At 40.6% G+C, this 25,612-nt stretch overlaps 1 protein-coding gene across 2 annotated transcripts in view; it reads left to right on the top strand.

The window, feature by feature from the left end:
• Nucleotides 1-18,332, top strand: part of ostf1 (osteoclast stimulating factor 1) — a 103,576-nt gene extending 85,244 nt beyond the window's left edge. For both annotated transcript variants that reach the window (XM_041186492.1, XM_041186491.1), the window contains one exon: nt 16,183-18,332. In XM_041186492.1, the coding sequence (XP_041042426.1) occupies nt 16,183-16,241 (59 nt within the window). In that variant the 3' untranslated portion in view covers nt 16,242-18,332. The remainder of the gene's footprint in view (nt 1-16,182) is intronic.
• The last annotated feature ends 7,280 nt before the right edge of the window (nt 18,333-25,612 follow it).

The following is a 25,612-nucleotide window of genomic DNA, read 5'->3' on the forward strand; positions in this document are numbered from 1 at the left end:
GGGAAATGTGAGTTATTTTACAGATGTAGTCTACAAAGCAAATATTTTTTTTGTTGGTTTCTAAATCTGCTTTAGGGATAGTTTCCTTTCATTGGAATGTTTTTGCATGCATATGTAGATGTGTTTTTAAAATAACTCATTACTTCCTCTGCACTGTTTGAGCATGAGAAAGCTGAGGGAAGCTGTGACAATGCTCATTTCCTGTTCCCATTGTCTTAAACAGACACTGGGCCCTTCTCTGCAAAATGATTGGGAAATTAGTGTAATTTTCACATTATGATGCCTTTAATAATTAATACTCTGCCTCTCTACCTTGCTTTCCTTCCTTAAGACTCTACTTAAAATCTATACTTGTTTCATCAAGCTTTTGGTCATCTGGTCTAATATCTCCTCATGTGGCTCAGAGTCATATTCAATTTCACTTTATCCTAATGGAAATACATTTTAAGGAAACATAGTTTAAAAAAAATACATATAAATGAATAATAAAATAAAATTACCCTATCACAGACGTCCAACTTTAATTAAATTTGTAACAAAAAAAACTATTTTAATGCATTAAAATAATCATTGAGTCCCATCCTGAGTGCATATACTCATACATACATCAAACTTGTGTTAAAAGTCCTTATAGGGAAGGGCACATACTAGTTCAGGAACCGATTTGTCCTGCATCTAGGGATTGTAGCCTTTTCCTTGATGGAACCAAAAGCAATGCTGAATAATGGGTGATTGTTTTGACACTCTTTTTACTTTTGTCAAAATTCTTCGAGAGCAGATTTTGCCAAGAAAGATCTGCTCATCAAATACGCTTCCTGCCTGGTTCACTAATCTCTGTACCCTTAATGAGTCTGCTTTCATTCGACAACAGTACTAGGTGAGACATTCAAAAAGGATAGCGCTGTCAATTACAGCTGGATAGAAGTCTTTCATGGGAAGAATTTTCCGGTCGGTGAGTGGGGGTGGGGCCTGCTCGCTGAAGTGTAAAATGACGTGCGGTGATATCAGGCAGGAGTCCCAACATCATTTAGATTTTCAGTTCAGCGGGTGCACAGCTGCCACCGAACTGTCAAAGGCCTATTAAGGCCTGTTAAAAACTAATTGAAATAATAAAATGAGCTGCCCATCCAATCTTAAGCTTGGCGGGCAGGTGAAGAGCCCAGGCGGACTTTGTATTTTTCATGGAACCTCATTCACGGCCGGGATGAGGTTTCATGAACTGTTTAAATATTCAATAAAAATTTTCTTAAAAATTCAATGACATGACCCAGCTCATGTGACACTGTCACAAGAGGGGACATGTTTCAAAACAGCGCAGGGCCCAACTCAGGGAATCGAATCTCTCTCTCTCTCTCTCTCTCCCCCCCCACCCCCCCCCCCCCCCCAACCCCCAACCCACAGGGAGCTTCCAGGTGCAAGTCACACTGGGTGGGCCTTAATTGGCCTGCCCACCTAAAATGGCAGCACGGACCCAACCGGGGCACCTGCCCCAGCACAACCCCTCCGATGGAAAATTCTGCCCCATGCCTTTAGAGTCTACTTGAAAGGACCTTAATTTTGATGTAGTATAATCGTGTATGTCCTTTGATCACAACTATACAGCGTTCCCTCCAATTCAACTTATCATCTACTTTGATACCTAGATATTTGCAGATAGTAATTATTTCAATGTCTACAACATGAATTTCACAGGAACTATATCATTAACTGACATTTTCCTAAAGTCTATAACTAGTTCTTTTATCTTATTTTCATTCAGTTTTTTTTTTCATTCATGGGATGTGGCCTTCACTGGCTGAGCCAGCATTTATTGCCCATCCTTGGTTGCCCTTTAAGAGAATTGTTTTGGTGCCATTTTATAAATTTCTCCACCAAGTTCCTATAGTTTATTCATCCCTGATGAGAACTACAAGTATCACATCATCAGCATACACCAGTATTGTCATGTTGCCATAACTTGATCAACAATCATTTTTATAGAGGATGAAAAGTAAAGGTGACAGCACACAGGCCCGAGGAGGTCCATGGGCTCTGAATAAATCCCAGATACTAACACCTGTTGTGAAGGAAATCACCGATCCAGAGTAGGATTAACATCAAGGTTTTGCAAATTTTCAACAAGCTTGAATGGTTGCATGGTATTAAAAGCTGAAGAGACATCAACAAAGTAGCGCAGGCATATTTGCCTGATCTATCAATGTGCTATTAGATCAGATGGACCACGGCCACAATATCATTGTTCACTGACTTGAGTTTAATAGGCAAACTGTAACTGATTGGTATGTGGAACAAGAGGATCTAAAAGACGCTTTGACAAAATGCACTCAAAACACTTAATGACGAGCAATGTAAAAGCAACTGGTCGGTAATCACTCAGCTCAACAGGCTGCGACGTCTCAGCAACCATGACGATGATGGCTGATTTCCAACAGTATTCGTGTCGAATGTTTTCTGAAAGACCAGACAGAAAGGAACAATCCAACTGATGAGCACATATCTTAAGATTTTTTCCACTGATCTGATCTGGACCAGATGCTCTCTGTGGATTCCCTTGCTTGAGTTGCTTCTCTCCCTCCCATTTGTTGAAAGTCACACCAGATCCTTCTAGTTCATGAAGTGAAGCCTGCTCCAGAATTACATGTTTCTTAAATTCTTCATTTTTAAACTGGCTTAATATATCCATTCAATCCTCAAGATATTGCGAATGAATTATCTGCAGACAGAAAAAGTAATTTCTCTTTTTTTCGATGTGAAGCCTGACATTTTATACATACATTTCCGTGTATCTCTGGGATTATTTGTCCAAAAACAGTTATGCAGCTTATCTATATACATCTTTCACATTCTGAATTCCGCTTCTCACCTTATTTTTACTTTATCAAGTTTGTCTTGATCCTTTGTGCTAAATTCCATTTGTCTTTCCTTCATTATTGCTTTTAAGTCCTTTGCAATCCAGGGTTTCTCATTTGGATAAATCTTAAATATTTTAGCTTTGACATGAAATTGTTCATAAAAGATGATTTAATCAATTCTGATATCTGTGCTCTTATTTATGTCGTCTTCCTCCATAAAAAAAAATCCCAATTCTATGTTATCGAAGCAAATTTGCAGATCTTAAATAGCCATGTTATCCCAAACTTTAACCACTATCCTACCAGATTTTACTGTTTTCAGTTTTTGTCGATATTTAGGAAGGAGATGCTCAACATTGTGACCTGAATTTCCAATCCCTGGTCGAATCAACGACCTGCAAGTGTCAAGAATGGAGCAAAAACATTGATCCAGTGTCTTCCCTCCATGAGTTGAGTTGATTTGTCAACATACCTAGTGTAGTTATAGTGCGTCCTCAAAACCAAGTCACAGTAGTTGATCTCACCAAGGATGATCTTTGGTGAATCTGGAGAAGGAGCAGCAATTTCTTGGACTGTTTTGTATACAAGTGCCGCCGTGTTTTTCATCCAGTGACATATATACCAAAATAATGTGTAATTGATTGACTCACGGAGCAGATAAAAGGATCTAAAAGCTATGCACAATAATTCAATGTTAGCAAAGCAAATATGTTTGGTAACCTGAAAGTATTGGCACCAATGCTTATTCACACACATACATATGCCCCCTTGGATTTATTTGTAGCAGTAGTGGATCTATCCTAGCATAGTAGCTTAAATCCATCAAAATCAATTGCATTGTCTGGACTATCTGAAGTTAACTAAGTTTTGGTGAAACAGAGCACATTTTATAATAATCTTGTGAAGCGCCTTGGAATGCTTCACTATGTTAAAGGTGCTTTGTAAATATAACTTTGTTGTTCTAATGAGAATGAGGTTATCAAAGGACTCAGTGATTTACATGCCTGTCTTTGAAACAGCCAGTTATTAGAGCGAAAAAGGTAATATAACAAGGACTGGGAGAGATCTCTGTGGATTCAGAAATTGGTGGGAATGTCATAAAATTAAATTTGATTTGAGTTTGAGAATTTGGTTTCCCTGTCCACCTTTTCAAATTTCGTTTTAACCCCAAAAAAGATTTGTTGTTGCAGGACATAAACTGAATAATATTAATGACTCTTATTTCACAACCAGTGACAGCACTGACTTCTTTAAGAAAAAAACTGCCTGCAAAGATAGTGCCATCTCTGTGGCATGGATTTCACCTTCTACAACATTAGACTTGGCACCAAATCCAAATTAGGGGATTTCCAAATGTCCAGGAGCAGTGATGTCATTAAGCAGTGAAAGCAGCCAATCATATTGATAGATTCTTACAGGCTGCAAACCAGAATGTTAAAGGACTATCCAAACTAAAGTTTTCAGGAATTTTACATGGTGAGACTACACATTAGGAGCTGAAATATCACACACTTCAAAAAAAAATTATATTTTAAAACCATATAATAATTATTTGAAAAAACACATAAAATTAATTTCTCAGGGCCAGAGAGGTTCTTCAGTTATGACTTAAGATACTGTTTAAAAATACAGTTAATCCTCATTTAAAAAGTGTATCTCTCTTAGGAGTTTTAACAGGGTATTACAACATAAAAGGGGAAGTTGTCGTCACTTTGGTAATTTCTAGAATGGCTGTCTTGGTGATTCAGCAGTTCACCTTGTGCAGGAGCAGGGAATCACCACCGACAGCAACTGCTGGCCCAGAAACTTACCTGTGTTGGGCGGGCTGGGCAGGAGCGGGCGGGCGCGGAGCTGATCGCCTGTGTTCGGCTGCGTGCCGCCCTTTTACATTGGCCCGCCTAGCGTGACACACGGCCGGTAGCGATCAGCACTACCTGTGCGGACAGATGGAGGAGGGAGAGTCGGGGCCTATACTCTTTCGCGCGCATACATGCGAAAGAGCGCAGAAATCTCCCTGAGGCACAGAGCTGCCTCAGGGAGATTAAGTAGATATTGAAATTTTTTAATAAAGAGAAAAATTATTTAGACATGTCCCCTCACGTGACAGTGCCACATGAGCTGGGACATGTTTGTCGAGTTAGCAAAATTTATTGATTGGTTGATTGTATTAAACCTTCAGGAAACTCATCCCGCCCTTGGATGAGGTTTCCTGAAAAGCGCGAAGGCCACTTGGGCTCTTCGCCTGCCTGCCAATCTTAAGGTTGGAAGGGTTAGCCCTGTTTAATTATCTAAATTAGTTTCCTAATGGCCTTAATAGGCCTTTGACAGTTCGTCGGGTGTGCAGCTGCCTCCGGCACGTGCCTGCCGAACGAAATATCTAAATGACGCACGCCCGACATCATCGCGCATCATTTTACGCGTCAGCGTGTCGGGCCTGCCGACGGCAATATTCAGGCCCTGGGTTTCTGTATTTAACTGTGCAAGTGCAGACACAAGAAGTTGCTGTCAGTTTCATGGGGTAAGGGCAGCAAATGCTGACAGTTTCATTGCCATTACAAGAGCAAATTCCAGGCCATTATATTAGTTTTGTATCTGCTGCAGAAGTGCTTCTAGGCCAGTGGAAATATCAATGATATGTCTACACCAAAAGTATTTTAAAAAGTACTGATTTATGATAGCTATATTCGGGGGGGCAAAAAATTTCAACTTTTTGTCAGATATATTCATTCATAAACCTCCTGTTTTGCAGGCAAATTTTTTTTAAAAAAAAATCTTGACTTCTGCCATTTTTACTTTCTTCTTATGCTTGCATTTGCCAATAACATTGGTGGTCAGCCTGTTAATCTGTGTCCTGTAGCTGTTAATGACCATTTTTTTTTTACTTCAGGCACACACTCTAACAGAAATCAACCTGCATAAAAGGGCAGCATCGCAAGTGGTGCACACAGTGTAGTTTGCACGTCCTTTATTGCCACGTTCTAGATATCTTAATTTTACTTTAATTTGTACAAGATTGATTTTATATATCGAACAATGGCTTGGACCTTCTGAGGAGCAGCAATCGTGGCCAGATTGCAGCTCCAATGCAAAATTTCCTCAACTCAACACTGTTCCACGTTTCTTCCAACTTTTCCAGAAATGCAGGTGTCCCTCAGAGAGCTCCGTTGCAGCAGAGTAAAGTTCGGGGGGTGTGGGGGGGTGCGTGGGTTGGCAAGACAGGACACCGCCCCTTCTTAGGACACGAGCTGCTGGATTGTAAAAGTCCAATTTGAATGTTAGTGAGTGGATAAAGTTGGCAAGTGAGTGAGGTGGTAAAGTGGTCTGGTGCACAGTTGGGGGTCAGTTCTGTAGTTACCCTGGAGTCTAGGTTTTAATTTGTCTAACATTTCCTGGGTAACTATCTAGGTAAGAAGTAAGACACTGGAACTGTCCAAGGTCTCCAGCTTCAGTTCAGAGTAAGAGACAATTGGGGGGTCCTGGAGAACAGGGGAATTGCCCATCGGAAGTTGGTCAGCATATTAGGACTTCCACAGGGCCCCGATGAGCATCTCAGTTATACATCTGGTCTCCCACGATCCGGAGACCGGAGGATTTTCGCCATGGTGAAAATTATTGATCCTTGTTCTTCATTGTATTGAGAAGAAATCAACAAAATTATTCAGCTGCTGCACTGAGCACTCCCAAGTACTTTGGACTTTCTCATTGTGATCTTGCTTACAAAAAGTTTGTTTTGTTGTTTCCATAATTGTGTAAGGAAGCAGTGGATTACTTTATTATCTTGAAAAAAACTCTTGGAATCTGTCTGAGCAGTAATTTATACTATTGAATTCTTGCAGAAGATCTTGTAAGGGATATATATTTAAGTTTACTTTAGTATCAACCAGCAAATTTTGGGATTTTCTCTACTCAAAGCCAAGTCTTTGGAACACAATCAGTTAGGTGCTCTCCCTATATGACAATGACAAATTTGTGATAAGCTATGAAGTCTTCACACTTGAGGCTGTCCAATTTTTATTTTTTGATTCGAGCAACGCAGGTGAAAACTAACTCTATCCCTTGCCCATTAACTAACTTATCATCTGTGCAGTTACATTTGTTATGCCATATGTTTGAATTTTTCTAACAAGCTTCTTGTGTGGCACTGTTCCGAACGCCTTCTGAAAATCTATACTCATCGCATGCCCTCACACTCTAGTGTTCTGACATTGCCTTTCCCATGCACGTCTTCCCACAGTCTTCCCTCGATCTTCCCTGAAAATATTATAACCAGGTCCTATGCAAACTTAAACCATGCCTCCACTAAGATTACTATATCATAGCCCCTTCACACGTATACCGCTTATTTTTGAGTCCTGGAACATTGACCCCGTGCTTTTACCTGGGTTTTTCTTTGTTTTAAAATAATTTCTTAGGCAGGAATTTTTTTTAAAAAAATCTTTCATTACCTTGAAGCCAGCTTCTTTCCCTTTCCCATTCGACAGTATTTTCTTGCTATCTATTTCAGCTAACCTTTTTGCTCCTATCCAAATAGCTTTCTTCATATATGCTGCGCCTCATTATTCTTAAATTTGGACTTTCTCCATTGATTTGCCATTTTGTTTAAAAGCTCTGCTCTACTGCTATATTTATTCCCTCTGCTAGAATGTTGGTGCATTGTCAGGTCAGGTGAAGGCCATCCCTTTAGTACAGCTTCCTCTGGATCCAGAAATTGCTGCAGTGCTCCAGAAAGTGAACATTTTCCTTCAGCAGCCACATTATTGGCAACATTAGGCAGCAACCTTTGGTACCCTCTCCTCCCTTTTCAGAACTTTTCTACCTGTTTCATAATATTCTTCATGTTGGCACCAGGGAGACAAAATACCATTGAAGATGTTTCAAAGGCCATTTATACCACTGACTAAAGAATGTTCCACCACTTTGACTCTCGTATTGTACTATGCCTGCCTTTCACTCCCTTGTTCTTGCTGCACAATGCTGCCAAATAACTCAGGACCACCTTCATCATACTTATCCAGTAGATGTTGGGGAATTTTTCCAGGCAAGGGGAGCCTGATTTGCTTGAATGTGAGGAATCAAGTTCCCTAAAAGTGACGGGTTAGGGTCCCAACATCATTCCACCTTCTGCGCTTCACTGGAGCAGGATTGAAGGCAAGTGCTCTTCCGCTGGCCTATCTGGCAAGTAATTAAGGTACTCATGAACCAAATTAAGAACAGTTTTCACCCTCAATTCTAGATTTCCTATCCAGGGCACCCATTTTCCAAACTGACAGTAATTCACCAGGGTAACCAGGTGAGTGCACAGTGGGAAGAACTTTTTCAGTGAAACTGACAAGCTGGGAAGGCTTTGATCACTGAAACTGAAGAGCTCAAGCCATGGCCAGCTAAGAGACTGCTAATCAAAGCACTTATTCTCATCAAGTGCTATGACTGCTTGGTAGGTAATTGCCAACATTTTGGAAGGTACTTCACTGAGCATCTCACTCACTTTCAACTCCACTTCCCCGCTGCCAGCCTTCACTGCTTTAGAGGAGTGGCTTTGCAGCTGCACCTTGCACCACCACCAACAGAACTAGCAGCAACACCAGCTGCAGTTGCCTTCTCAGCCACATGCGCCTCTTAGGACAAAAGGGATGAACACCCAAATCTAATTGGAAGGAGGGGAGAACCCCAATTCAGGGTATACAGGCAGAGGATCAGCTTGCAGAGCACCAATGCTTCAGGAGGCTTAGGCTTTCATGGTCGGTTGCTGCTGACATTTGCAGTCTCCTGGAGCAAGACCCCCTTCCCAGTGGGTCAGGTGGGTGTGCATTGCCAATGTGTCTGTCACTGGAGGGCCACTGGCTGCTACCCTCCTCTCATTCCCCCACATCTCTGCTGCTTGACAAGTTTGAGCTCTCTTCTGCAAGAAGAGAAAGCAGAGAGGTGTGAGTATTTGTAATGTCTTGTATGAAGAGGAGGGAAGGATAACATTTGTGGAGGATGACTTGGTGTGAGGGGGCAAATACATGATGTTGAATGCAGATGTTGGTTGCTTAGAAGATGTGAGGCGCCTGGAGAGAGGAATGTGTGAAGTTGCAAGGTGTGTTGCTCTGAGAAGTGCAGTGCAAGAGAATGCTGGGCAATTAGAATGTGTGGCATCTGAGTATGTTATGCTGCTAAGCTGTCATGCCCCCCTCAGGTCCTGGATCTTCATGATACACTATCTCCAGACTGGGGAGACCACACTCATGTGGCTCACTTACTCAGAAATTTCCATCTTTACCTGCTTGGTTTGAGGGGCTGGCCTCTTCCTTCCATTCTTGGGTGAGCTCACCTCATACCAGTCCTTCAGATTCTGCAGCAAGGATCTCCAGCCAAGAGTGAAAGACCTGGGGAGCAGTCTTCCCAGGTCTCCTCCATTCCTGTGGTTGCTGAAGCCTTATAAATTTGAGTGCTGGTGTGCCCTTTAATTAGAAACCTTTGACAAAATCGGCATGCCATCCCACCTACCCTCTCTAATTGGTTGGGAAATCCAGAGATGGGATAATAATATCATGGTTTAGTGAAAGATCCTCAGAAAAGCTTGCTTCTTCACCATTCAGGTTCCTGGCCTGGAAATGGGCCTGCCATTCTGACAGGAATTGTCTTGAAAATTCTACGCTTGGTGTTGGATAACTGCAGTAACTTGTGTTTCCAGTCTCTCTCTGAATAGCTTCTCTTCTTCCATACTTCACTGTGTGATGACCCATTTGCTGGGAGAGGCCTGTATATTCTTCCTGGGTGATGTCCCTTCTAGACCAAAGTGTGCGGGAGAATATTCTGAAAGAGGGCTGATTGGTTTCCTGATTATGGGATCATTAGGTTTGAAGAAATCCCCATGTGATCTGAGATTTCCATGGGGGGTGAACAGCTAAAAAGCAAAGGGTAAATAGAAAACTGATTGAATTGGTATAGTGGTGTAGGGTCTTTTCAGCTCGTCTTTGCGGCAGGCAGTTCAGAACTCACAGAATTTGTGTAAAGAAGAAACAAGCAAGGTTCTCTCTGACTGGAACAGTTTTCTGTTCGGCGGTCTTGGAACAGATCTTGGTGCTAAAGCAGGTCTCTGAGAATAGAGCAGAAACTGTGGTCAGAATTTCCCTGTCGGCGATTCGGGCAGGGCCCCCAATGTTTAGGAAGGCAGGTGGACAGCGAAATCAGCTGTCCGCCTGCTGACCTGTCGATGGCTAATTGAGGCCATTGACAGGATAACTTAAGATAATTAAAGACCTTCCTGTCCAAGCTTAAGGCTGGCGGGCAGGCCAGGAGCCCCAGCGGGCTTCTGATAATACATGAAACCTCATCCACGGGCAGGATGAAGTTTCATGTTCGTGTTTAAAAACTTTAATAAAGTTACAATGCTTCTTATTAACATGTCCCATCTCGTGTGACATTGTCACATGAGGGGGACGTTAATGTTTTTATTTTCCTGTATTTAGAGTTCTTTTTAACCTGTCACTAATCTCCCTGTGACAGCACTTAGTCTCAGGGAGCAGTGTGCTCTTTTGCGTGCATGTGCGAAAGAGTGCACTTTGACAGTTGGGGATTCCCTCTCCCCATACCTCTCGCCCCCCAGCCGCACAGGCAGGGCATAGCGCTTTCCGTCGGACAGGCCGCTGGGCGGGCCTTAATTGGCCCACACACTCAAAATGGCGGCGGGCCCCATTTCGGCGGCAAGGGTTGGCTGCCTGCCTGCCGCCGAGCCGGTGGGGCCTGCCTGCCCACTAAGGGCAAAATTCTGCCCTGTATTACTGTGTATGTTATACAGTTGAAAAGTGCGGAGAGCTGAAGACAGGAAGGGCAAAGGATTGTCGAGTGGACAAGACGAATAGCTGCTGTTTCAGTGTTTCTAGAGCCCACCAGACCATTTAAAGGGATGAGAGAAGTGAGTCTTTGAGGATTCTGTGTCTTTAGGACTGTTGTGATCCTAGTGAGAGTTGGTTTATAGACAATGTGCCTCGTCAGTGGTAACCATGTCTGGGGACTTCAGGTGGAATATGGCTGTGGGTGAATGTGACTCAAGGACCAAAATGATTGAGCGGGAAGTGAAAGATCCTACGTAGCAAAGGCCAAATTGGAAAGACTGTGTCCCATTTGCGCGGGAAGTAATGCAAATACTTGTAACCACTTGAAGCTTATCTTTGAATCAACTATTTAAAGTGAAATTTACTACTTTGTTGAAATATCTTTCACCTAATTATGTTATGTTAATTTTAGTTGGCGCATTACCGTAAAAGTTCTAAAAAGCAAAATCTTGTCCAGTGGTTTTCTTTCCGTTGGCTTTGTGGAGATTCCTTTTTTTTTTTAAAGAGGTTATCTGTCTCTACAGGGATTATGACATCTGTTTTTGCATTTTTTTCTCTATCCTGAACTGTCTAGCACTGTCTCTTGCATTACTGTCTTCTCAAGATTAAGATCCAGAAAACTCTTATCTTTTCTACTGCAGAGTATGACTAGATGTTGCTCAAGCACAAAGATCTTCTGCTGCAAAAAATGTTTTCTGACAATGAAAATGCACTGCCCCTGGATAAACTCACATATCATCAAGAGGGCCCCCCTGTCATTGTCCTTTTACTCTTTTGGTGCCTTGACTGTGAGCTGGTTGGTAACAGTAATTCTTTATAAAGAGGAGTAATAAGCTGTTCCCTGATTGATAGTTGTGCATCTGCTGCACTTGTCCTTCTAGGTGTTATCAGGGACTTGGTCACCTACACTGAACACGCCAAGCCATGGATGTGGTGTATGCACTAAAGTGCCAGCGGCCGACCCTATATGGCTTCGGTGGTTGAAGATAGTTCCAGAAAGATAGTGACTTAGGCAGTAGACATCGCAGGTTTGGATTGTGCTGTTGAAGGAGGTTTGCTGAGTTGCTGCAGTGCATCTTATATATAGCACACATTACGGACACTGTCGGTGATGAGGGAGTGGATGTGTAGGTTGGTGGATGGGGTGCCAATCAAGCGGGCTGCTTTGTCTTGGATGGTGTAAAGCTCCTTGTGTTGTAGCTTCATTCATCCAGGCAAGTAGAGAGTATTTACTCTTTTTTTTAACTTAGTCTAACTCTTTTTAGAAAGGTAGATAATGTTTGCTTGAACTCCCCACTCGCAGCCTACCCTCAAGAAACAAGCTCCTCTTTACTCAGTCCACAAAGTACTATGTTTAAGAAGAATAATATATTGTGGAATGGCACCTCAAAGCTACACTCCCCTAGGTTTATACAGTCTTAGCTGGGCTACGCAAGTTATCAATCAGGGAACAGCTAATTTTTATAACAATTTACTGTTTCCAACCAGCTCACAGTCAAGGCACCAAATAAAGAACTTTAAACAGCTCCTAATATTGAACAGTTAAAAATGAATGAAATTAAAATGAACTATGAACAAAAATACAGAAAAATGTTGAAATTAACATTTCCATATTCGCATCCAAAACACTCTCCTCCTTGATATCCTGGGACTGAGATGATTGGCCTCCAACAACCATAACCATGAGGCTAAATTCCAGACTGGTCTTCTATTCTATTCTAGTCTTTCATCTTGCATTGGCCTCTTATTGTGACCCATGGCAATGTGCACCAGTGGTCCAATATGTAATATCACTGCTGTCTTCCCTTCATGCCTCCATTCCCCATAATTTCTTGACATTGCCCTTAACACCTCGCCTTGCATCCCACTTCTCCACAGCACCTCTGCAAATCAGTTCAAGAATTTGAGTATCTGGTGTATCACATTCATTGGAACCCAACTCAATATGCTGACGTTTTGTTACCAATGAGTTTAGTTTCACAATCTGCTCTACATTATAATCAAATTTAGGGAATTAGTAATTTATCCAAATCTTAAAATATTAATATTAAATAAGTTCATTTAGTAGAAAAATACGTGGATAGCCTGGATGGTGACTGAAAATGTAAAATTCTGCATTTTATTATTCTTTTCATGGGCTGTGGGCATTGCTGGCAAGGCCAACATTTGGTGGCCAACTCTAATTGCCCTTGAGAAGGTGGTGATGAGCTGACGCCTTGAACCGCTGCAGTCCATGTGGTGTAGCTACACTCACAGTTCTGCAAGGAAGTAAATTCCAGGATTTTGATCCAGCAACAGTGAAGGAATGATGATATAGTTTCAAATCAGGGTGGTATGTGGCTTGGATGGAAACTTGCAGGTGGTGGTGCTGTTCTTGTGCACCTGTTGCACTTGTTCTTCTAGCTGGTAGGCATCATAGATTTGGATTGTGCTGTTGAAGGTGGTTTGGTAAGTTGCTGCAGTGCATCTTGTATATCGTGTACATTATGGCCAATGTGTTTCAGTGATGGAGGGAGTGCATGTGTAGCTTGGTGAATGGGGTGCCAATCAAGCAGGCTGCTTTTGGCCTGGATGGTGTAGAGCTGCTTGTGTTGTCGTAGTTGCACTCATCAAGGCATGTGGAGAGTATTCCGTCACACTCCTGATTTGTGCCTTGCAGTTGGTGGACAGGCTTTAGGGAGTGGAGGTGAGTTACTTGCCTCAGAATTCCCAGTCTCTGACCTGCTCTTGTAGCCACCTTATTTATAATGCTGGTCCAGTTCAGTTTCTGGTCAACGGTAATCTCCCCAGGATGTTGATAGTGGGTATTCATAAATGGTAATTGCCATTGAATGCCAAGAGGGGATGTTAGATTTTCCCTTGTTGGAGATGGTGATCGCCTGACACGTAAGTGGTGTGAATGTTACTTGCCATTTGTCAGCCCCAAGCCTGAATGTTGTTTAGGTCTTGCTGCATTTGGGCACTGACTGCTTCAGTATCTGAGGAGTCGCGAATGATGCTGAACATTGTGCAATCATCAGTGAATATCCTCACTTCTGACCTTATGATGGATGGCAGGTCATTGATAAAGCAGCTGAAGGGTTGAAAGGTGGGCTCAGGATATCCCCATGATATCCTGGGACTAGGATGATTGGCCTCCGACAACCACAACCATCTTCCTTTGTGCTAGATTTGACTCCAACCAGCAGAGACTTTCCCCCCTGATTCCCAGTGACTTCAATTTCACTAGGTCTCCTTGATGCCTCCTTGGTCAAATGCAATCCTATTATCAAGGGCTATCACACTCAACTCAGCTCTGGAATTCAGTGCCTTTGTCCAGGGCTGGACCATGTTTGTAATGAGGTCAGGAGCTGAGTGGCTGTACCGGAATCGAAACTGAGCATCAGCGAGTTTTTGCTGTGTAAGTGCTGCTTGATAGTATTGTCACAACAAGGGCAGTGGTTGACTGGATTTAATTTGCCCTTGTGAACGGGACATTGCTAGGCAATTTTCCACATTATTGGGTAGATACCAGTGTTATAGCTGTACTGGAACAGCTTGGCTCAAGGTGCATCTAGTTCTGGACCACAAGTCTTCAGGAATATTCCTGGAATCTTGTCAGGGCCCATAGAATGCTACTGCTATTTATGGGATAGCATAATTAACCTTTTCCAAACAGATTCAGTGTATTTTTCCTGAGTTTCATTATATACAAATGTTCACTGAATTCACTCTGAGTAAAGGAATGCAAGTTTTTGAACATAACAGATTTTGAATGAATATTTTATGCAATTTTAATTAAATTTTGATCATGAATTTTCCTAAACTTGTGAAAGGTGATTTTCATGCTGTGATTTTCATTTTAATTTTACAATTCCTTTTATTTTAATATAATCTTTGGAACCTCCTAAACAAAGCAATTTTTTAAGATGGAAAATCTACAAATTTTGTGTTTTCGTTGATAAATGTTTGCAATCTTTTTCATTTAACTATTAACTTCTATTGACAAGTCAGTATTCAATCCTGGTAGATAATTTGCCATGAATTAATTTTGTGAACCTTAATCTTTAGAACACACGTAAAAGTTTAATGATGCTCTGAAAAGTCAAATTATATCCACCAGAAAGCCCTGTTCACTAACTCATTTACATCCTCGTAGAATCCTTATGACCTCTCTGCTCTTTAGATACATGCTGGCGACACCCAAAAATGCTTTTAGGATTTCTTCCCATTACTAGTGGTGTGCTTCCTGTTCTGAAATCCTTAAGTTTCCATGTACTCCTTTTTTTTAAAAATGTTGGGATAGTATTTGCTATCCTTCTTTTTTGTACAATCTCTTCATTTTATGGAGCTGTCATAAATGTTAGTCAGAATCTTGTACTTCCTCCTAGTTTCTTTGGTGTATCCCATCTTATCCAGTTCTCGTGTAGTTATTTCGCCAAGTTCCTTCTATAACATTGCATATTGGCTGATGGAAATGAAAAATTTTGTGCAAGATTTGGTTTGGTATCAGTTTCTTTAGATCTGTACAAGAATTTAAAATAATAGCTTTCATCACAAGAATGTGCCAACTAATTTTATGATAATAAACATGTCAGTTTGCCTACAAAACAAGACTTTAAGGATGGTGCCAAGCTGCTCAATTTGAATACAAACATGCTGTTTGATTTGCTGTTACTTTTCAATTTAATAGTTAAAGCTTTAAACATTTTTTTCTCAAGGTATTTATCGGCTTGCACATTTGAAAGTTACAGCTTTTATCTGGAGCCTTCAAAGGTGATGTGCAAATTCTAAACAGAGTTAAAGCAGATAACACCACAAATAAGTAATTAGATTATAATACAGTCTAGCACAAGTTATTTAAAATACAAGGAGCCAGTAAAGTGAGTAGCTACTGATCATTTACTCGAGGGGAGGCAGTGGCATAGTCACTGACTAGTATTCCAGGTAGTCCTCTGGGGACCGGGGTTTGAATCCCACCACGTCAGATGGTGAAATTTGAATTCAATAAAAATCTGGAATTAAAAGTCTGATGAAGAACATAAAATCATTGCTGATTATTGTAAAAACCCATCTGGTTCACTAATGTCCTTTAGTAAAGGAAATGTCACCTTTACCTGGTCTGACCTACATGCGACTCCAGACCCACAGCAATGTGGTTGACTCTTAAATGCCCTCTGAACAAGAGGGCAATTAGGGATGGGCAATAAATGCTGGCCTAGCCAGCAATGCCCACATCCCATGAATGAAAAAAAAAACTATTCCTATTTAAATGAACTTATTTGGCAATTCAATGCATAAAACAAGTCTCGTGTTGCTACTGTATGAAATCAAGATGGATCTTGTGGAGGCATGGGATAGAACCAAATACATGAAGTAATTTATAGACAGGAGATGCATTTTTTTTTAAGAAAAACCTAATAATTTTTTTAAGCTTTTAATATTGAATGATTTGCAAGAGGTACTAGAGTTATGTTGAAGCATTTTAGGTGTGTACCTGCAATCTAAAGCAGCTCTCCTTTTCTTTTCAGGTATCACAAGAACTGCAAGCAATGCAGAGGAATACCTTGATGATGAAGACTCTGATTAATTTTTTTCCCCAAAGTTAGAGCATCAAACATATGCTAATATTCCCCTGGTTTGTTTGTCTCCATTTTGCTTGAAGTTTCTAGGCAACTGGTTTAAAAAAAAAACGAAGTTATTGAATTTCAAAACTGAATTGCAGGAATATTCTAGGAATTTTACACTTCATTGCTGTTTTCTGGTTTCCATTTACCCATATGCTCTGTTGTGATTGCATAAAGAAAAATGTGATTTGAACTTACTATAAGCCTTTTTTTTAATCATTAAGCTGATACTGATTGAACCAATTTGAAACATGCAAGATTTGAACATCAAAATATAAGTTTTTAAACAAGCTCCATACTGAAAATAACCTTCCTTGAGACTATTCCAAAGTGTAATATAAGCAGTCAGACAATCAGAGAATAAATTTTGCTTGAAAACTACTGTGCTATTTTCACCAAAGTGGAAATTTTCTTTGTTCCCTGCTTTAATCTATTTGTTGCTTTGCACTCTGGCAACAATCGTAATTTGACTAATTACAGCAACAAAAAGTTGTTTTTTAATCTTAATACTGTCATCCTAGCTACAACAAACCTAAAAGATAATCTTTGTTATTGGCATTTAGACAGCATTTTTACAACAACTTTAGAGCAATTATCACATGGTATGAAATTATTACACTTGGTAATAACATTGCAATTGAAGTTATTCACTTCCCCCCAACTCCTCCCCAAACTACTGCCATAATTCTGCTGTGTCTGCGTGTTTTACAGCAGTATTCCTATGCATACTGTAAAGAATTGTCATGTTCAAAGTGATAATTTTACTACATAGATGCTGCTTACAAACTTGATGTCATTTTTTGTGTGACACTGTATATTCGTACTGCTTAACTTGTCATTGTGCTCAAGTCCAATGCAAACAATATTTCACTTCACTGTTAGACTTTCTGAATTGGTGGGCTGGCAGCTCAGATCTTTTAATGGAGAATTTTAAAGCTAATTATTTGCTGCTTCATTATGTATTTTCACCAAATATCTTTAATTATGAAACATTTGAAGCAGCTCATTTGGAATGAGTAAAAGACCCCTTTAACTGACATTACTGCATGGCATTTTATTATTTCCCATAAAGTTCTGATTACAATTAAGTAGTTATTTTGTTTCACATCCTTGTGTGAACAATCCAAACAAATACATGCCTTGGAATGCCTGCATTTGGAAATGTGGAAATTAGTTGGAATATGAAATAAGCCAATAGTGATAACTCTGGTTAGAATATTATACTTCCTTTTTACTTCTCATGATCATGTTAAATATATATTAATGAGTATTTGCAATAAAACAATGGAACTTTTAGAACTAGTAGCAGCCTCTCTACTATTGACTGAGGAGGCATAGAGCAGAAATTAGTGACATATTTCACCAAAGATAAGGAAAGAGCTAAGTGGCTTGCGTAGGTGGTCAGTGACACCATCTGACTGGAGGCAGCCTGAGAGCAAGCCATGTAATTGGTCTCATTAGAAGAGAAAGGATATAAAACTACAGAATAATGGAAATATGCTTAAATATCCCTTAAAATAAAATCACACGTGTATGCCATAAAAAATTATTCTGTTTGTAGCACCTAGATTAGTATGCATTTTCCCATTCAAGCATCACTGCAGGCTTGATAATTTTGTAGCTATTTTATTTTAATTGGTTTGATTTATTATGGTACATGGGACCATATGTAAATACACAAATCAATGAATTACAAATTTGATATCTGGTGCAGAGCAAAGCGAGCTGAATCTTAGGAGGAGCTTTTTAATAACTATGAAATTCTAGGCTTCTGCTTTTTGAGTTGTTTTACGTGGATCAAACAAAAATCAGTAAAATGTAAATTATGAAGTGTTAAATGAGTATTAATTAGGGCGAACATATCTTTCCTATAAACTAGGATTTTGAGTGCTTAAATGTCCTTTGCAGCTGTTGAACTTCAGGTCCATTATCTGTCGCAGAAGAACTTCAAAGTGAATTTCTATGCATTTTGATTATTTTATAACATAATTTAAGAAATGTATGACCGTACAGCTGCTGCTCCTGTTCTTGGAATAAATTTTTTGAAGAAACTAGCATTTGAGTTTTATTTGTAGCACAAAATACATAAGAGACATATAATTACACTCCTAAAGCTCAGTATATCCATCAGTTGCATTTAGAGCCTGTTAACATATTGTTGGCTATCCCTCCATTTGGGGATGATGTCAACTCAGGATTGTGAGTTTCTGTCTTGAGTTTTGATATGACTGAACAGGCCGATTCTTGACCCACAGACCTTTGGGCACATGGGGCAGGATGTCCCACAAGGTAGTGGGATACCAGAGTGCAGGATTTGCTTCAATTTCTTTCCTTCTCTGCCACTGCTTGGCCTCAACATTAAGATGTTGGGACTCAAAGCATGATTTTGCTTGATGGGCAAGTTGTCGACATTTTTAGTAAGCTGTTCCCAGTCATTAATGTCAATGCCACTTTCATGGAGAGCTTCAGAATGTCTTTGAGCATTTTCCTTGTTCTCCTGGAACGTTGGCCATTTGAGTTGAGAAAACAGAACCTGATGGGGGAGACACTTTGGCCATATGGACACCGTCCAGTCCATCAAAGATGATTTTGCAGGAATTTTACCCAAATGCTTGTGGAAGCTGGCTTCAAGAAAGACACTAGCATTTTTTAATGATCCTCCCATTGGATCCAGAAGATGTAGCAGAGACATTGCTGATGGAATTTCTCTAGTGCTCTTGTGTTGCTGATACATAGTCCAGGAGTGTGGTGACAACAACTGCTCTGTACACTAGGACTTGCAGAGCTCTTTGTTGTCAACCAGTCACTGCCATAGTTTGAAGAAGGCTGAGCTGGCACGTCCTACGTGGTGTTGGATCTCCTTGCTAATTGTCGCCATTTGAGAGAGGTGGCTGCTAAGGTATGGAAAGTGTTCAAAATATTCCCCCTTCATGAAGATAGTTATAATTGTCACTTTCCTGAAGTTGTGGTGGGGAGGAGGGGAGGTGCATGGGGTATTCTTTTTCCTCTCAAATAGGTAGGACAAGTGCGTGAAGTTTGGATATGAGCAAAAATCCTGCAGCTTTGAAGACCTCAGCAGCAATAACATCAGGGCTACAGGCTTTGTTGTTTTTCATCCATTTGATTGCTGCAGCTCTCCTATCAATGGTAGTTCACCCATGGATTCTACTGCAGTGCACTGAGGGATAGCCTGGAGAGTATCAGCTGAGACTGTGGATTCACTGTTGAGACATGAAACATGAAAAATAAACAAATAGTAAATGGCGCCAGTAGGTTATGTGATGAGAGAGGGCTTCTGGACTGCACATGAATCACAGGTCAGAGTTTGGACACCCTCATATTATAATAACATATACTTAGAGATTATTATGACTGTACACCAAAACACCAATATTATGTTGTGAAATCCAAACACTCTGCTTGACCTGTTTTCTCTCTCTGCATGTCTGCTCCTTATTTTTTCCCCATCCTAGTCTGACCTATTTTTGTTCTAACTTTTTTTATATCCAATGTTGCCAGCTTGGCTCAGTGTTTCTGAATGAGGTGGTCCATTCCAGGACTTGAGCACATAATCCATGCTGATACCTCAATGCAGCACTGAATGAGTGCTACATTGTTAAAAATGTTATATCTGATGAGATTTTTTAAGTAAAGCCCTGTCTGCCTGCTCAGATGGGCATACATAGTACCATGACACTTTTCAAAGAGGAGCAGAAGAGACCTGTGTTGTCAACATTTATGTTTCAACGAACGTCACCAATAATCAATTAACAGATCATTAACTTGATCTGTAGCTTGAGGGACCATGCATTGTGCAAATTGACTACTGAACAATGATTACACTTCAAAAATAATTCAGGTGAAATACTTTGGAATGTTATGGGGTCATGAAAAATATAAAAATGCAAAACCTTGCTTTTGTTATCTGTTCCTTATTTTCTGCTCCCGTCAGTTTAACTGGAGATTTCCAAACCACAACTTCTGTTTTGGAGGAAAGATCTACGTGGAAAAGAAATTGTCCTCTTAAGGCTGTTTTTGTTAATCCAAACAAGACCTAAAACAGTGAAAATTGGCATGGTTGTGGTCTGCTGCATCCATGATTTTACTATCTAGATTATTATGTACCACATGAGATTTTTTTCATGGTGTTGGTGACACCATCTTAGGTGAGGGTTGGAGGAGGTGTGGTAACCTAGCAGGTAATAATACGACTTAATTCTGCAATAACCTTAAATAAAAACAGAAAATTTTGGAAATACAGGGATCTGGCTGCATCAGTGGAGAGAGTTAATGTTTTCCTAGAACCATAATTGGCCCTATTGTATCCAGTTTCGGTCTCCCAACATGGTAGGGACACGGAAATTAGGGGGGTGGGGGACTCTTAATCATCAGAATAGGCCTAAAAATCTGATGTTTGTTTCACTGGACAAGCATAGGTTTTGAGGTGATTTAATTGAATTTTTTTTAAATTAAGATGGAAGGTGATTTTTTTGGATCAAAGATAATTTGCACTTTAGCAGCATCTTTAATGTAGGAAAAGCATCTTTAGCGCTTTGTAGGTCTGTAATCAAACATCCCATGGCGCTTTACGTGATCATAATAAAACAACAGTTGTATTTAATCAAAAACATTGGACGGTGAGCCAAGGGAGATAGTAGGAGTGACCAAAAGCTTGGTCAAAGAGGTGGGTTCTAAGGTGACTCTTAAAAGAGGAGCAGATGGGTTTACAGGAGGATTCCAGAGTCTATGTAGCTAAAACCACAACTTCCAATGAAGAGGGGAAAGGAAGGGAGGAATACAGAAAAGTCCATCTAAAGGTACATTGTAGAGCTGGAGGAGGTTTACAAACAGGGAGGGAAACAACCATGAAATATTTTAATACAATGAGAATTTTAAATTTGAGTTGTAGGTCAGCAAGCTTATGGGGACTGGCTGAGTAGGATTTAATGGAGAATGGGTTATGGGCAGTTGGATGAGTTAAAGTTTATGGGGAGTGGAGGATGTGAAGTTGGTCAGGAGTGCATTGAAATCTGCAAGTAACAAAGAAGTGGACGACGGTTTCAGCAGTAGATGGGCTGAGATGAGGCAGAAGTCAGTGGTCTTCATAAGTTAAAGGATATGGGCCATATGTCTAACTGGAGGTTGAATAGGTTATGAGCAGTCTGCATCAATCTGAGGGACAGTGGTAATTTTCATCTCACTCTGTCCTGCCAATGCAAGATGGCCATGAAATGCAGCCACTGACACACATCTACATGTGCACTTGACTATGCATGCACAGACATCATTGACCTCATTGACTGGACATGTCAGCTGCAAACAGCTCCTTGTTTAATGGGGATGCTGCCTTCTTTAAACCAGTCCTATGCTGGTCCAAAGCATTTGGGTCCCAGGTAAGCCAGAGACAAAGCAAATGCCCAATTTGACATTAAAAGCTAAATGGCAGTGATGGACTATCGCGAATGTCAGTGACATAGCCCTGATTCAACATGAGGGCTTGAGAAAACTCAAGTTGAAATTCGCAATTGTTTTGTACAGGTTATGTTTTGTAAGGTTTCTAATATCAGTCAATACATAGGCCCTACCAAACCAATATATTCACAGCACATTGGGACAGAAATGAGTGCGAGGATGATATGCATGCTATAAAGAGAAAGAGGTTCGGTGCGGCCATAATCTCTGTTCTGATCTGCGTTGCCTGCAATGAAGTCACAGAGTTAAGTGATACAAGTGTGCATGTACCACATTGGCAGCAAACGCAGCCTTTTCATCTTCACTGCTTGGGCAGTAAACTGGCAGAGCAGAGTGCCTGTCTGTAATAGAACCTGCCCAATTTTTATCCCCATTGCATGTAATGCAGCTGAAAACAGTGAAGTTTACTGCTGGTTTCCGATGTATTAGGAGAGATGGCCAAAAGCTTGGTAAAGAGCCAGGCTTTAAGTGTCTTAAAGGTGAAGCAAAAGGTGATAGACCTGGAATTCCCTCCTTAAACCTGAGGGCCTCAGCCGCTGAAGGTACCACTGCCAGTGGTGGAGTAATAAAAGTTGGAAGAGTGCAGATAACACAGTTGTAATGCTGGAGGAGGTTGGAGAGATGGGGGGGGGGCGGTGGTGTGAATATGAAGATATTTAAAGACATCAATGAAAATTGTAGCTTTGCTGGATCAGGAGCCAATGTAGGCCACCAAACAAAGCAGCGTTGGATGAATGGGGCTGAGTGGGAGGCAGCAGAGTTTTAGATCAGCTCAAATTTATGTAACGTGGCATTTGGAAGACTAGCCAAGAGAACATTTGAACAGCCAATTCTAGAAGTTAAGGTATGGATGAGTCAGGGATGGTGTCAGACAAAGCTTTGGAGGTTGATGTAGTGGATGGTCAGAAACTCATCTCTGGGTCAGATACATCAATAAGATTGCAAACAGACTAATCCATCCCCAGAAAGTTGCGAGGGAATAGAGGTGAAGGAAATTTCTGCTTATGGATGTTGGATAATTAGTTTGTCAAATCAAAGATAGTGGAAGGGTGGAGAGAAGTAGTAATGGGTATTGCTGAGTATTGTCAATGTATATTGGAACCTGACATTGTAAAGATGATTCATGCAATAGACCATAAAGAAACATTAAATGCATATGTTTAAGTGGCTTCAGTAACACTCACTCAACCCTGTCAGTTGCTAATTTTGTAGAGAAACTGCCATCTCAGAATTTGTGGATGATACGAAATTTACAAGCATTATGAACTGAAAAGGGGATAGTGTAGAACTTCAGAAGGCCACAAAACAGGTTGATGGAATGGGCAGACAAATGGCAGATGAAATTTAATGTGGAGAAGTGTGAAGTGATTAATTTTGGTAAAAAGAACGTAGAGAGAGAATATAAAACAAAGGGTACAATGCTACAGGTGGTGCGGAGCAGAGCACATTGGTAAATATGTGCATAAATCACTGAAGGTGGCAGGACAGACTGAGAGCACAGTTAATAAAGCTTATAGCACCCAAGGCTGTATTAATAGGGACAAAGAGTACAAAAGCAAGGAAATTATGATAAACTTCTATAAAACACCAGTTCAGCCTCAACTGAAATATTACGTCCATTTCTGGTTACCATGCTTTTGGAAGGATGTGAAGGTATCAGATAAAGTGCAGAAAAGATTCACGGGAGTGGTTCTAGGAATGAGAAACTTCAGTTGTGTAGATAGATTGGAGAAATTGGGACTGTCTTGCTTGGAGAAGAGAAGTTTGAGAGGAAATCTCAGAGAGATATTCAAAATCATGAGTGGTTTGGACAGATTAGAGGGGAAGAAACTGTTCCTATGAAAAAAAATCCTTTTCATGAAGCGAGCGGTTAGGATCTAGAATGCAGTACCTGAGAGAGTGTTGGAGGTGGGTTCAATTGAGGTATTCAAGAAGGAATTGGATTAATATCTGAAAAGGAAGAATGTGCAAAGCTACAGGGAGAAGGCAGGGGAATAGCACTAGGTGAAATGCTCCTTTAGAGAGGCAGCACATGTATGACAGGCTGAATGGCTCCTTCTGTGCTATAAATATTTTATGATTCAATTATTCTACTTCTATCAATTTCAAAGAATCGTATTGAACTGAGAGTTTGAGCAAAACATTTTGGTGGTGAAGAGTGAAGCCAAATCACCTTTTTGAACATGAACATGGTTTTGTTTCTATTTTGTCAAAAACACACTCTGCTTCCCATTAAGCTTGCAGTCCATTTTTGTACTGCATGTGAAACATGTACAAAATGCTGAACATATTGGGTTTCGGGATTAGTGTGCCGAGGAACAAAATTCTTTTCAGTTACTTTGATTACATGGCAGAATGGATTGAATTGACACTTTCTCCATTGGAGGGGGGAATAAAAGCTCATTTAAAAAGTTGGAAACAGCCTGTGAAGTAACAAATATCAACAGCATATGCTTAAAAACTTTGCAGCTTATTATTACTGTATAATATGTTGGAAAAGCCCTAAAAGGGAATGAGTATAAACCTGCCATATGTGTTATTTTCTTTCCAAACCAAGCCACTGTTAATCACATCATTGTGTTTGGTATCTGGAAAGGAACAAATAAGAATGTTATGTGATTCATCATACATTTACAAGAATCATGCTTTCATTACTGTAACAGATGAAGTTGGTTATCTAGAATGTACAGCATAGAAACAGGCTATTTGACCCAACTGGCTCATGCCAGCCAGACCTGGACAACATTCAGGCTTGGGCTGACAAGTGGCAAGTAACATTCATGCCACACAAGTGCCAGGCAATGACCATCTCCAACAAGAGAGAATCTAACCATCACCCCTTGACATTCAATGGCATTACCATTGCTGAATCACTCACTATCAATATCCTGGGGGTTACCGTTAACCAGGAACTCAATTGGACTAGTCATATATATACTGTGGCTACAAGAGCAGGTCAGAGGTTAGGAATACTGCAGCAAGTAACTCACCTCCTGACTCCCCAAAATCTTTCCACCATCCACCACAGGTCAGGAATGTGATGGAATACTCTCCACCTGATGGGATGAGTGCAGCTCCAACCACACAAGAAGCATGACACCTTCCAGGGCAAAGCAGCCTGCTTGATTGGCACCTTTTCCACAAACATTTACTCCCTCCAACACCGACGCACAGCAGCAGCGGTGTGTACCATCTACAAGATGCACTGCAGGAATTCACCAAGGCTTCTTAGACAGCACCCTCCAAACACATGACCACTACCATCGAGAAGGACAAAGCCAACAGACAGATGAGAACATTACCACCTGGAAGGTCCTTTCCAAGCCACTCAACATCCTGACTTGGATATATATTGCTGTTCATTCATTGTCGCTGGGTAAAAATCCTGTGACTCCCTCCCTAAAAGCACTGTGGGTGTACCTATACCACATGGACTGCAGCAACTCAAGAAGGCATCACCACTACCTACTCGAGGGCAGTTGGGATGGGCAATAAATGGTGGCTGAGCCAGCAACGCCCACATTTCTGGTATCATCCTTACACTGTACATGTTTTTGCACCCTCTCCAGTGTCTTTGTATTTTTTTAATAATATAGTGAGCAGAATTGTTTTCAGTACTCAAGCTGTGGTCTAACCAAGGTTCAGAAAAATTTAGGAATGCTTCTTTGCTTTTCTATTTTATCTCACGAAATAAATCTCTGTCATTAAAAAAAGCAAACTAAACACTTTGTTGACTTGTATCACTACTTTTAATGATCTGGATATTTGTACTCCCAGGTCCCTTTGCTCCCCTGCCAATTTGGATTCTTATTTTCCAAGTAATATGACTCAGAAGAGGAGTCATATTCAATTCAAAACACTA

Source organism: Carcharodon carcharias, chromosome 4 (genome assembly GCF_017639515.1).
Source record: "Carcharodon carcharias isolate sCarCar2 chromosome 4, sCarCar2.pri, whole genome shotgun sequence".
NCBI lineage: Eukaryota > Metazoa > Chordata > Chondrichthyes > Lamniformes > Lamnidae > Carcharodon > Carcharodon carcharias.